The sequence below is a fragment of the Centroberyx gerrardi genome, chromosome 16, assembly GCF_048128805.1.
Source record: "Centroberyx gerrardi isolate f3 chromosome 16, fCenGer3.hap1.cur.20231027, whole genome shotgun sequence".
Classification (NCBI taxonomy): domain Eukaryota; kingdom Metazoa; phylum Chordata; class Actinopteri; order Beryciformes; family Berycidae; genus Centroberyx; species Centroberyx gerrardi.
In genome coordinates, this window is record NC_136012.1 from 23,468,581 (window position 1) to 23,483,087 (window position 14,507).

General features: G+C 44.9%; 1 protein-coding gene across 4 annotated transcripts in view; it reads left to right on the top strand.

The window, feature by feature from the left end:
* rapgef2b (Rap guanine nucleotide exchange factor 2b) overlaps positions 1 to 14,507 on the top strand; it is a 108,883-nt gene that overhangs the window by 77,641 nt on the left and 16,735 nt on the right. For 3 of the 4 annotated variants that reach the window (XM_078289106.1, XM_078289105.1, XM_078289107.1), the window contains exons 4-12: positions 5,471 to 5,648; positions 7,047 to 7,183; positions 8,090 to 8,248; positions 9,305 to 9,457; positions 9,965 to 10,129; positions 10,673 to 10,780; positions 10,872 to 11,075; positions 12,847 to 12,955; positions 13,365 to 13,641. In XM_078289106.1, coding sequence (XP_078145232.1) covers positions 5,471 to 5,648; positions 7,047 to 7,183; positions 8,090 to 8,248; positions 9,305 to 9,457; positions 9,965 to 10,129; positions 10,673 to 10,780; positions 10,872 to 11,075; positions 12,847 to 12,955; positions 13,365 to 13,641 — 1,490 coding nt within the window. Of the gene's footprint in view, positions 1 to 687; positions 820 to 5,470; positions 5,649 to 7,046; positions 7,184 to 8,089; positions 8,249 to 9,304; positions 9,458 to 9,964; positions 10,130 to 10,672; positions 10,781 to 10,871; positions 11,076 to 12,846; positions 12,956 to 13,364; positions 13,642 to 14,507 lie in introns of all 4 variants that reach the window. The other variant, XM_078289108.1, reaches the window with a different exon arrangement.

Sequence of the window (14,507 nt, forward strand, 5' to 3'; positions counted from 1 at the left end):
GCCTTTTACTCATTTAAATAGAAGTGAATTTATTGGAGTTGTAGTGTCTCAGTGGGTTAAGGTGCGTACTGTGTACTCACAGTGTCATGGGTTTGAATCTCAGCCCACAGCCTTTGCTGCATGTCGTCCCCTCACTCTCTCCCCCCATCTTTAATGTAACGTAATATATATTTTTTTAAATTGGTGTATAATCCACAGCCATAAAATAAATTCAGGTCTAGTTGAAGTAATGAAGTTTAACAGCAGCCATTGACCTAGATTCCATGACCGTGTGCTTTCTCTTTAAAACCCCATACACTACATTTTTACATTTTACATTTTTACATTTTATGCATTTAGGTAACGCTCTTCTCTAGAGCGACTTATAAGTGAAAAAGTAGAACGTGCTTCAATTCCTAGATCACCAAAATGTTTCCTTAATCAATAATAAGGAGTGCAAGGGTCATGTCCACCATAGAATGATCAAGTAGGAGAGAAGTGTTAGGAAAATAAATCAAATAAGAGATAACTAGAAGACATTTTTCTTTACATCATGTTTTTGGACTTAAAACGCCCGGCAGTCAGCATGAGTGTTGGTGTGAGTGACTGGTGGCGGTGGGGTTTGGGAGCTGGCTGATACTGACCATCTGTGTGTGTGTCTGTTGTGTGTGTATGTGTATGTGTGTGTGTGTGTGTGTGTGCGTGCAGCTCCCCGCAGACTTCAGCAGACTTCACCTGGCCGACGGCTTGCACCCACAGGTGACCCACGTCTCCTCCAGCCACTCAGGATGTAGTATCACCAGCGACTCTGGAAGCAGCAGCCTGTCAGACATTTACCAGGTAAGCCGGCCCCTTGGCGTTGGCTCCTCAGCAGGGACCTTCTGTTTAGTTAAGTAGGTAGTAAGTAGGAGAAAGTAGTCCGTTTGTTAGCCTGGTAGATGGCTAGGTAGCTATCGAGTGAGGTAGCTCTGTAGTTAATTTATTTGTGCATGAGGACAACATTGAACAAAGAAAGAAACGTAGAAAAGAAAAGTACAAATCTGTCCAGGTGAGATTAAAAACCCTCTAAGTAGGTGCGTCGGTAAGTAGTCAAGTCAGTTATTTAGCCTGGAAGATTTCTAGGTAGTTAGCAAGCAAGGTAGTTCAGTAGTTAATTTATTTGCATTTATTTATTTAAATGAGAAGACAGAGAGCGAAGAAAGACCAGAGGAAAAGAAAAGTGCACGTGTGTCCAGGTGAGGTTAAAAAGCCTCTAAGTAGGTAGGCAGGTGGTCAGTCGATTAGTTTGACACAGTCTGCTAGGTAGTTAGCTGGCAAGGTAGTTCATTTATTTGCACATTTAAATGAGGAAACGCTTAATGAAGAAAGAAAGAAGAAAGACGAGAGGAGGAGAAGAAAACTCACCTCAAAAGAACTCAAAGAAAGAAACTGAATTAGATCACAGGAACCCAGCTGCTGTAGAATATGGCAACTATAGCAACAGTCCCTAACCAGCCCAACTGCCCCCCCCCTCCCCCCAACACACACACACACACACACACACACACACCCCATCTCGTGACTATGGACGAGCCCCAAAGCCAATCGCAACTAATCCTCTTAACATAGCACACCCACCCTATTGGCTCCTAATACTGTCACCTGCTGTAGGCCTATTTGTGTGTGTGTGTGTGTGTGTGTGTGTGTGTGTGTGTGTGTGCGTGCGCGCTTGTGACTGTGCACAGAAGCATTAGTCTGAATCATTTTGTTTTTTTGGCATACCTTTTAATTGTGTATGTACATGTGAGTTGTTGAACAGTACGTGTTCATATCTTGGCTTTTGTTTGTGTGTGCAGAGGCGTTAGTCTGCATCGGTTTGTTTGAATGCAGCTTTTGGTTGCGTGTGCGTATGTGTGTGTTATCGCACAGTACGACTGTGTGTGTGTGTGTGTGTGTGTGTGTGTGTGTGTTTGGCCATGCTCTGGCTGGCTGGGGCAGGTTGAACAGGCTCAGCTGTCCCCAGTCTCTGATCCTGGTCTTAGAGCCATCTGCTAGCAGCTCTGTGGCAGCTCCATAAGAGTCAGTCTCTATATTTTGCTCTCCCTCTCTCTCTCTCTCTCTCTTTCTCTCTCTATCTCTTTCTCACTCACACCTGCACACACACACACACAGACACAGATATCACACTCCTTCTGTTTTCTTACCTCCTCGCCTCCAGATTCTCTTATCCCCCCACCTGAAGTAGCTTCCTGCAGTCCTATTTCATCTCTCCTTTCTTCAGTCTCTCCATCCTTCCCTCCTGCATCGTGCTCCTCAACAACAGCTCTTCTTTCTCCGAACCTCGTACCCACCGCACCCTGACCTCCGTTTTGTCTCTCTCTCTCTCTCTCTCTTGTCACTGATCAGTTACATGTGATCAGTCACACTCATAAATGCCTCTGCCTCGCCGCTGAGTTAGATGTTGTTACTCTAAGAAATCACATACACAGAGGGTTTTTTAACCTTTATTTACCCATGAGGGGGTTTTTGCAGAGTATGCAGGCTCTTTTTCAGTTCCACACATTCACATCTGAGGGAGAAGGGAGTGGATCTCATTTACTTTCCTTCTTTTAGGCCACTTATATTCAACACACAAAGCAATGTACGGCATGAAGAATGGAAAAAGGATTAAAATCAATCTCTTACTGTCCTAGGGTACGCTGCATGACTCCACAAACTGTTTGTTTTATGCAACATTACTTTTTTTTATCATTAGCTAAAGTTGCATCCTGCAGGTTTCAAAATTAATAATGCGACAGTAGATAACTAGCTATGAGGTCCTTGCCGGGGTTGTTATGAATAGACAGAACCAGGGGAGGCCTAGTTCTTTACAGATGAAACCACGGGAAGTTGATGGTACAAATAAATATTGTGGTGTTTCGGTCTACATTAGATTTTCAACATTTATCCAGAGATACTTCGAAATCCTGAGCAGATAGGGGTTCAGGGTTTCGCTCACACACACACACACTGTGATAGGACCATTAGGCCACCCTGCCGCCCTAATATCCTCCATAGCATCTCTTGGCCTCGTTGACTTGAGGCACAGACCCGCATCATTCTCACGTCACTGGCAACATGGCGCACTGTTTTGCGTCTGAATAAATCATGAAATTGGTCCTTCAGAAGGGCTTTGAAAGCATTGATCCAAGAATAGCCCTGTTGAAATATTAACAGCACCTGCCCTGCCCACTCACGCTTATGCTCACTGCACATTTATGGATCTTTGATGCATACATGACAGACACACGTGCATGTGCTCACACATATATACACGCACACACACACGGACAGCCAGTGTTTAAAAATGTTGTCTGATTAGATTTTAACAAGTTAGAGTCTCCCCGTGGCTCGCTAACATGTTTGCACGCTGTCGAAATCAAATGAAGTCACGATGCCATCCTCTAAGGCATATGCATTGTGATAGTATCCGCCATGCTTCTCCTGCGCTGATCTATATTTGATGCCTAATATAGAAATACTGTTTGCAGCGTAATCGACTACTCAGTGTCATGATACAGGCCTTGGTGAAGCTGTCCTCACTGTCTATATATACAAATAGGGCAAATGGATATGTAACTGTCTAGTTTTTTTAGGGCACAGACTGCCCAGGCAGTTCTCTGGTCTGTTTTATGGAATGCTACGTTCCGCTCGCAGATGTCCTGGAAGAATTTCAGGCTTTAATGTTTGAGGCGAGTTTACAGATCTTGGACAGGCAGAATCATTTTGATGCTGCCCTGCTTGGCTTATATACTGTCGTCAATGTTGTTGTTTTTTTTGTTTTTTTACGAGTGGTGTTGATGGAGGGTAGCATACAGAGTTCAATGACACACATAACCTGTATTTTAGTGTATGGTGCTGTACTGTACTGGTACTGGTACTGTAAAAGATGCTTTAATTGTCTCAAGCATCCCAAGACCAGTACAGAAAACAGTGTGGATTATACACAGCAGCGGTCACCATAAAGAATTTCCGCTGCTTGTTGGTAATGGTACATAACATGATGAGGTGATGAGGCATGCAGATTCAAGTCGTATGCATATTTATTTTTTCGCGTTGATTGGATGCGACTCTTTCTTTCCCGGCTCCTTACTCCATCTGTGACTCTCACTTATCACCAAGCCTGTCCCCGATGAACCCACTGAACAACCACACACACACACACACACACACACACACATACACATACATCCTCCCCCATGCAGGTCCCGCCCCGGCCCCGCCTCCCAGGGTGCACCGGTGACGCCCGAATGGCCACTCAGACACTGGCCTGAATCATTAATGAGCCTTTTGCACATGGCGTTTGAGGAGAAATGACATAGGGTTTTGGTGAAAGACTGGGCACGGGGACTTTGAAAAATTAAAAGCAGACTGACAGTCCGGGAGGTGAAGATGCGTCTGGCTCTGGGCTTTTGCGGACAGTTCGCAAAGGCAACCTTTTCCTCTCTTTCTGTTAAACGGCTCGAGGTCGGGCACCGTGTTCAGGTAAGAGGGTTTCGCCATCGCACCGGGGCGGGGCAGAGGGGTTGATGCTTTTTAGTTATTTACAGACTGCTTTAGTTAATTCTGAGAGGGTTTCATGTTGTGTGAGAGTGAACCAGGCAATATGGCCTCTCTGTCGTTCTTTATAGAACTGCGTTGTTTGATGATAAGCAAGAGAACTCCGTCGATATCACTCATGCGCAAGTAATTGCATTACTTTCGCTCCTCATCTTTGTTCATTTTCCCTTTTCCACACATATTTCATCTTGTGCTTTCAAAGAACAGGATCTGGCTGTGAGGCAAGCAGTAGAGTTTGCTGAGGGGGAGAGGAGAGGAAAGTTGGGAGTTAATTAGCTTGTTACTATGCATAGCAGACTGTTTGGTATGCAGTGTTGACGCCTGTCTCTCTCATACTGTACTGAATACCTCTAATCCATTTTACTAAATGGGTCAAATCTGCACAACAGTTTTACAGAGCCTTGTTTTTTTCATTTGCTTTTGGTTGAAAATGCAATGTGTCGCAGCTGATGTTGGTATTGTAAAACAATTTCAGCAGTGTGTATGTGCTGTGTAACCTGAATCTCTTAACCCTGATTTGTCCTGCCTTTTCAGATTGGCTCTTTTCTAATGAGTTTACTGTGTCACAGGTTTTGATAGCTGGGTATGAGCTTGGTCGCTAGTGATCAGCAACTACTGGCATTTCATTTACTTTCCAAGCATTTATCTGACACTCTTCTCTGGAGCAGCTCGCAATGAGCAAGCAGGTAGGTTGTTCGGTGTCTCGCTGAACGACACCTCGACAGTCCACATGGCTGTAGATGGACACATTGGCTGTTGATCCGACCTCTGCCTTATGGTTATGGGACAGCCTCTATAACCACCGTCCACCGGCTGTGGTTTCCCAACCACCGAGGTTGAATGGAGAAACCAAACCCTTCTCCTTGTTTGTCCTAGACAACTGACACATTTCTCGTCTGTTTACTGTTCGCAGGCTACGGAGAACGAGCCGGGTGACATGGACCTGAGCGGCCTGCCAGAGACCGCAGTCGACTCCGAGGAGGACGATGACGAGGAGGACATCGAGCGAGCGTCAGACCCCCTCATGAGTCGGGACATCGTCCGGGACTGCCTGGAGAAGGACCCGATGGACAGAACCGACGATGACATAGGTGAGGAGCTGTCTGAGGCTTATATTGTCTTTTTGGTTTGTGGTGTAAGTGCCATGAAAGAACAAACTGTGAAGCACTATTAAATCAGTCATGCTATTTATTATTCTAATCATATTCTAATTAATCATAATAAAGCTGCTATAGATGTTTTTGTGAGTGCAATCTTTGCAAGAGTTGGACAGTGATGTGAGTCGAAGCAACACTTGGAGTGTAAAACACAAGCCGTGTTGTTCCTAGCTAGGACAATCCTTGTTGGCCCCATTCTAGATCAATTCAGTGCTCTACATATGCTACACCCTCCGTTTTTCTTTAAATCGGTCACAGTAAATTTACATTTGTGTAAAGCCTTCTGTGCTTTACTGCTCTCATTTTCCATGTAGGCTTTCCAGTAATTCTTAAAGCCACACCAGGCTTGTGATATCATAACCCCTAAAGCTGTGATTCAGCTACAGTGATAGTGATATGCATGTTTAAAAAGATAAAAAAAAGAAAAAGTACACAGATACTCAGAGCTTAGCTACAGATGTGGATGTGGATTGAGGGAGGATGATGCATGGGATGTAGAGAGACCAAGAGTGAGTGCCAACCCAACTCTCCCCCACACCCACCCCCCACTTGAAAAGCCCCACCCCCCCACAGATCTCTCCCCTCCGCTCCACACCCCTCCCTCCGCCGGCAGGGTTTTCTAGGTCACTCCGGCACATCCTCTCGCCTCCCCTCTCCCAGCACATTAAACTTTCAGTGCTTCCGCAGCTTCACACACGACACTGTTGCCATGCCAAGCACAGGTCAGCCAGAACCCCAGACTGCTGCCGGCCAGCCGAGGGAGGAGAGGTGGCTCGTAGATGGAGGGGGGGGGGGGGGGGGGGCTCTTTCCCCGCTCTGCACCTCAGCACAGGGTGTCCCACATCTCCTGCTGCTGAAAGGCCTGGGCACTGGCTTACGCATAGCAATTCCCTGTCCCACACACCCAGCCCAGGATACCCGCTATTTCACTTGATCATGGTTGACAGAGTGGCTAATATGATTTCAATAGTGGTTCTTGTGTGCCAAATGTCTGCAATGAATGTTGATTTCTGTAACCCACACAAAGGTCATTCAATGAGGTGTCAGCAGTTCTTCTTGGCTCGCCTTGAATGCCCCTGTCAATGAAATTGATATTTGGCTTAATGTTCTCCGGATAATCATTCATTTGTAGGCTATTCATTGCATTGATGGGACTCTATTTTCATGCACATTCTCCCGCTCGTGCCTTCTTGGCTGGAGCTGAGGGAATGCAGGCTTGCCAAGTCCGCTGCCTGTCCTCTTTTTCTCCTCTGGGTGTCAAGACTCGTGCTCATCTTCCTAACCTCCTCCGCTCTCCTCCTCTGCTCCCTCTCCCCTATCTTCCTCTCGCAGAGCAATTACTGGAGTTCATGCATCAACTGCCAGCGTTTGCCAACATGACCATGTCAGTGAGGAGGGAGCTCTGTGCCGTCATGGTGTTTGCTGTGGTCGAACGCGCTGGCACCATTGTTCTCAACGACGGTGAAGAGGTGCGTATTTGTGCGTGCGTGCGTACATAATTTCATGAGCATCAGTCTTATCTTGTGACTTTGTCTTGCCTTCGATTGTGTTTGTATAGTCGTGAGTCTCTCGGGGATCTGAACTTGTCTCGCCCCTTCACGCCAATGAAGCTTTCTTCTTCCATTTGATGTTTTTTCTGCTCTATTAAACCTGAATGACGGCCATCCCTTATCGTCCGGGTATTCAAGGATCCCCTAGGCAACCAGAGCAGGCATCACTTATTCTCTCTCTCTCTGGTCAAGACAAGACATGAGCTTCAATGAAACCAATTTGGCTAGTTTTTTTGCTATGATGCACCCAAACAATAGAGAGCAAGACCTGCCTTGAAGGCCTGACCACATCAGTAAATGTCCAGTCATAGAGAAGTCAGGGTCCATTGAGCATATTGCTGCTGTCGGGGTGGAAAACCTTGCATCTCCAAAATGGCTTTTCAGGAATTAAGAAAAACAGCCTTATTTTTTTATTTATTCCAAAAAACAATCTTTCAACAAAATTGTCTTCATCTGGGTAACAGTTAAACGTTTTTTATACATTAAATTAAGCGTTACTTGCAACAAGACTGAGTGTGTGGCGACTCCTGTGCTATCTCTCTATCCCTCTGAGGACAGTCATAAACCATCTGTTAGTGCAGCAGTCCCTTTACAGTTACTGCATATGGCTTTGATAAATAACTTTTAACTCGTTAAGGGACACTGGCTGTATGGAGCGTAGCTAGACTAAACTCTGCATTGCGAAATTATCGTTACATTATTTCTCCTTCTTTTTCTTTCTCTTCTTCTCCTTCGTCTCTCCTCTTCCCCTTCTTGTTTGTTTTCTTGTTTGTGTCCTCCTTTTTCAAATCTCTTGACTGCTCTGACCATGCGTTACCCCTCCAGCTGGACTCATGGTCGGTGATCCTGAATGGCTCGGTGGAGGTGACGTACCCCGAGGGCAGGACAGAGATCCTGTGTATGGGGAACAGCTTCGGGGTGTCGCCAACCATGGAGAAGGAATACATGAAGGGCGTCATGAAGACCAAGGTGGACGACTGCCAGGTAGGAGCCTGCTTTGAAACAACGAAACAGTCCTGTGTAGCTCAGTGAGTTCAGCCTGGCACCGACACCGCCAGGGTTAGAAGTCCCATTCCCTTTGTAGCTCAGAGGGAAAAGCACGGCACAGACCCTGACATGTTGATTTTAATTCCCACCGGGACCCGCTCATGCTGAAAGTATATGCACTCATGGTACTGGCAAGTTGCTTTGGACAAAAGCATCCACCAAATGGTGTATGAAATATGAGAAATTCCCACTTTGATTATAAAAAGGAGCAGTCCAAATGAGGCCAACCAATCTAAAGACCAAGATAGAATTATTTACATTATGCACTCAAACTGATTAAAGTGCAAAACAGAAAAAGTGTAGAAACTGAAACCATGTTGAACCTTTAATCATCCTCCAGTTCCTCAGGAGCCTGGGTGGAAAACTCTGGGTGGTGGTGGTGGTGGTGTGTTGCCCAAAGCCAGGCTCATCAGCTGGGGATACTGCAGACTGGAAGCAGTGTCCTCCTTTTGCTCTCCCTAGTTAAAAGAAAGGGGATAAGTTTTGTGAAATTCCCAGTGCCTCATCAGTGATGCCATTTGTTCATTAATTTATTAATGGGAATAGTATTTTAGTTGCTATATTGACCTGCTTTCTATTCAGCTGTCATCAGTTGTGTTGATTTAATTTTCAATATGGCATTTAGCTTGAATATTTGTATTATGAATTCCAATCAGCTGTAAAATTTTCAACATCTGCTGCTAGAGAATGTCATAAATAATGAGATTTGCCTCAAAAATTGCCTCTAGTTGTTGATACTTGATAGTCTTATCTCTGATCCAGTGTAGCTCAGTGCATAGAGAATGGCTCTAACACAGCTAGACTTATGGGGATCCATTTCCACCTGGGCCATACATGCTCAGTGTGTGTACTTGCAGTACTCTAAGGCACTTAGGATAAACACATCCACCAAATAGCATATGTTGTCATATGTGGTATTGTCACAAAGCGGTGGGTGTCATGATTTGGTAAACCTCTCACTAATTCCTGTATGCCTTTTCCTGTCTTGTCCAGTTTGTGTGTATAGCCCAGCAGGACTACTGCTGCATCCTCAACCAGGTAGAGAAGAACATGCAGAAGGTGGAGGAGGAAGGAGAGATCGTCATGGTGAAGGAGCACCGCGAACTGGACCGCACCGGCACCAGGAAAGGGCACATCGTCATCAAGGTGACAAACCAGAATCCAGTCTCTATCCGTAAAGTCGATTTTGTTAATAGGCTGGTGTGAAGCCAGATCTAATACGAAGCACAGGAGGCTTCATTGGAAACCAAAAACCCTTAATAACTGTAGTGATGTTTAAGTTGATTTGGATTCTCATTAACTGGCACCAAAGTGACAGCTACACACCATATCTTCAGAAACGCACTCCACTGGAGTCTGCTACAGAACCATTCTTTGGTACAAGATGCTATTTTGTAGCATAATTTTACAATACATTGGATGAAATGTAAAGGATTGTGGCTACAGTATATTGTGTATAATCCCTCTCCACACTGAAACACAAAAACAAAACCATTAGTGCTCAAAAAGAAACTCGTTAGTCAAGTTAGTCAACAGCCAACCAAATTAAGAGGTTACCGCTAGGTATTTGAACAGATCTCTGCAAGTCAAACACACAAACAGTTTGGACTTGGATTCATTTCTAACCAGCAAAACCACAATGTTCAATCTCAGGGCACAACGGAGCGTCTCACCATGCACCTAGTGGAGGAACACTCGGTGGTGGACCCCACCTACATCGAGGACTTCCTGCTGACATACAGGACCTTCCTCTCCAGCCCCATGGTCGTGGGCAAGAAGCTCCTGGAGTGGTTCCACGACCCAAGTCTCAGGGACAAGGTAGGAGCCGCGGGACTCCACAGTCTCCACAGGAAACTGCTGTATACCTGCACAGTATGACATATACACAGGCAGACTTCATGAACCCATACATACGTAGCTCACACACTTGCAATGAACTTCTTTATGGATTTTTAGTCAGATGATTCTTAGAGACTTAAGATATGCTTCAGAAAAGGAAGATTCTAAAACCTGAGAAAAACTTATGATATTTTTTAGTGTGTTTATGAATATGTTCATGTTATACATAACAGCAGCACGGTGTATGTACTTAGAGTCTCTTTTAATTCAATGTAGGCTGGATGACATGACACCTGATTAAAAATATCAATACATCATGCACATTTTGCTTTATACATTGAAGATTTAGTATATGTACACTTGCAAAAAAACGTAGGTGCTCAAGCACACTTTTCAAAGACATTTTCAGTGAACTGTTTTTTTTACAAGGATCTAAAGCATGAGACAGACGCTTTTATCCTGTCAACCGGTAAACTGTAAGTTGACCTGTGTTGAACTCTGCTGATCTTGTGATCGCCCCAGGTTACACGGGTAGTCTTGCTGTGGGTGAACAATCACTTCAACGACTTTGAGGGCGACCCCGCCATGACTCACTTTCTGGAGGAGTTTGAAAACAATCTGGAGAGAGAAGTAAGTGTAACAAGTTCAATAAAATCCACAGAGATTTCTTTGATACAAAAAAGTCATTCGGAAAACTGACTGTTTCCCTGTTTTTGTACAGAAAATGTGCGGGCATCTAAGACTGTTAAACATAGCGTGCGCTGCTAAAGCCAAGCCGCGGCTGGTGACGCTAACCAAGCCGTCCAGGGAGGCTCCGCTGGCCTTCAGCCTTCTCGGAGGTCAGGAGAAAGGCTTCCGCATCTTCATCGATGCCGTGGAGCTGGGGAGCAAGGCAGCAGAGGCTGGCCTTAAGCGTGGAGATCAGGTAAGACCGTCCATCTTCATCCTCACCATTTTCACTTTCATTGCGTTTTAGGCATCTAGATCAGGTTATTACCAAGAGAGACTTACAGTAAGGGACCAGGTAGGTGTTCGGTGTCTTGCTCAAGGACACTTTGACCGGTCACAGTTGTGTGCAGGCTGTTGATGGATACACATTAGCTGTTGTGGGGACTTTTCAGTTAGGGGATGGTCTTTCTAACCAATGGGCCACCCTGCTGCCCCACCATTCACCGTGACATTGTCTTCATCCTAATCTGCCACCACATGTCGTCTATGTTTTGTCTCAGCTCTTGTGAAAGTATGAATGCAGCTGCATAAAGCCTTTAATCCTTACAAATTTAGAAGTCTCAAAAGTGTCGTTTTCTCTGTGGGCTACATTTCTGGCGAGAAATCACTCCGGTCACACAGACCAATACTTGAATTGATCTGTTTTTTCATGTTTAATGTTCATTTTTGTTGTGAAATTGGTTTTATATTTTATTCTAACTAGCATTGAAAAGTCTTAAATTGAACTTGCCGGGAGCACCAGACACCCTGTGTTGGCTTTCTCCTCGCAACTTGACTTCTCAACCATTTTCACACTCGGCAGTCCTCAGGGGTTTAAGCAAAGTCCCTTAATCCTTGAAACCATCTTGAGTGTCTCTGGATGCGAGTTAAGCCCTCTCGACTCCAAACATCCCCTGCAGCTGTTTCCCCAAAAGGAAGTGGGGAAGCTGACATCCTGGGAAGCATTTACCCTCCTACCCTCCTACCCCTCACTACTTTTTTAACAGCTTCATTTACTTTCATCATTCACTCGGGGTGTATCATTTCAGAGCTCTAGTATTAATCTCAACTGGTTTGTCATCGGTCCATTAGCAGTAGTCCCTCGGCGCTGAACTCCAAGCAGGATCCCGCTAATAAGTGCTGATCCCAAAACAGACATTTGGTCTTGTTGGTCAATCATTACTGGCCTAACGACAGCAGAGGATAGCCTGTACTTACATTACAGTAAAAGGTGACTTCCTTTTCCACTAAAGAGGAAGTGGCGAATGCTGGCTAGCTGGTTGTGTGTGGATGTAAAGGTCGGGCCCCTTTAGGGAGGTCGAGCTGCTACGCCAAAGGCTAATATGCAACCAAGTTGAGGAGGGTGAGGCGGACATAATTCATGTTGCTCTCATATGTCGGACCAAATGTCATGTCTTACAACATGCTGGCATTTGGCAATTTGATGTTTGTTCACTGGCTAGCATCTAGTTAATAGAACATTACTAGACACTTTCTGAATTGTAAGAGTCCACTCCTCATTTCTGCTCAGATCCAACATGGCATGCAGTTTGGCGTGACATGGTGACTAGTGAAGCCAAGGTTGCATAGAGTAGTTCCTGTTGCTTAGCTCACTGGTGGGTTTTGCTTGCAGACCAGTGCAGCAGTTCAGTTCAGTTCAGTTCAATTCACATGTGTAATAGTGCAGTGGGTGGCTGTAGATTTAGATTGGCTTCATGGAGTGTGGGCAGTCCACTCACCTCCAGTATGTTTTGTTTTATTGAGACAAAGAGACGCAAAGCTGTGAGGGAAGACACAAGTGACAAGGCTCTAGCGAGATTCGATCCAAGGCTAGCAATGGCAATTGTGGGTATAGAGACAGGACGCTTAACCACTGCACCATCACTTTGACTGTTTTTATTAATTGTAATATTCCTGCTAAAGATAGTAGGATTATGTTATGGACAATTAGGTAACCTGACGGATTTCTCCCCCTCGTCTCTCTGCAGATCTTGGAGGTGAACGGGCAGAACTTTGAGAATGTCCAGCTCAGCAAAGCCAACGAGATTCTGAAGAACAACACCCACCTGTCCATAACTGTGAAAACAAACCTTTTAGGTAAGGCTGTTTAATACCAAATATGTCAATCAAACCAACGTAAGCGTAATTCTTATACCCTTTTCAGTGCCTTGTGAGGAATAGTACTTTCCACCTTTTGTCTTGTGTCCTTTCACTATAAAACGTATTACCTATTCTGAAACAAATACAGCTGAACTCTTTGATGTTTTGAAACCAAAGCAAGGCCTGGCATCCTATTTAACAAATAGAGGAAGAAAGACAAAGGCGCAAAAGACTCAAACCGGCAAAAACTTGTAGAGTAGCCATCACTCATTTATTCAGCAGTTACAAAGAACATATTGTGGCTACACAGCCTTCATGAGCCGAAACATCTTCATTGTCACGGCTGAATAAAGACCCGGCTCATCCCATTACCGTCCTCTTTTGTCTCTTCCCTCCTCTTCCCCAGTGTTTAAAGAGCTGCTAACCAGGCCAGAGCATGACCACGACTTGGACGGCGAGGAGGAGCCGGATAGGAAGAACGGAGCGCCCCACCTCCCGAAGATCGGGGACATCAAGAAGGCGAGCCGCTACTCCATCCCCGACCTGGCGGTGGATGTGGAGCAGGTGATGGGCCTGGAGAAGGTCAGCAAGAAAGCCAAGGCCAACACAGTGGGGGGACGCAACAAGCTGAAGAAGATCTTCGACAAGACGCTCACCAGCATCCTGCCTCCCAAACCATACAAGTAATGATACTAAGAACTTATATTTGGATGGTGCTTTTCTTACTTAAAAAACATCTTAATAAACACAGGAACAATCAGTTGGCTATTATTAAAGCTGCACTAGGCGGGTTGGCAGCTCCAGATGGCAGCGACCTGTAACAGTTTGAAATATTTGAACTTCAATACCCAGAAGTCCTGTAACATGGTGTCAGTAAACTGTACACAGCACAATAATTTTTTACCTACCTGGCCAGTTTGTGATTGCTTTATACTAAATGATACCAACGGGACTTTCTCTGGACAGAGCGCTCACTCGCTGCTGTTTAGGTGACAGTTGGTATTTTGCTGTTAAGTTTTGATTTCTGTGGGTGGAGAAGCATCCATACCTAGAATTATTTGGGCAAATAGGGCGAATCCACAGGGTCTCAATTAGTGAGGGATGTGACAAGTCTTCTCTGTTGCAGCTCCACTTTGTTATTTAGGTTGATAAGAAGGGTATATTTTATAAATCTTGCATAAAGAGAGCTAAAACAAATTAGCAGTTAAAACAAGTTTATTAAAATGAGTTTTCAGTTGTGTTTTTAATGAGTTCCCTAATTGTACGTCCTCATCTAAGTAAGATGAAGTGTCATTGGGTTTGTTTTTTAATCCTCTACTGCTTGGTACAGGTGTCACATTGTTATTTCTGTTCACTGACCCAGATATCAGTCTGTCATACCTCAAGCCAACCGAGATAAGGTGTGAAATGTGGGTTTGCTTTATGTGGGAATACATTGTGTGGATTGCAGAGCCAGAGATGCTCACAGCTTCCAACTCGTCCCAACACAAATATCGCCCTCTGCCTTTTGTCGAAAGAACTGCTGTCTTACCCCTCCCATGCGCTCCCT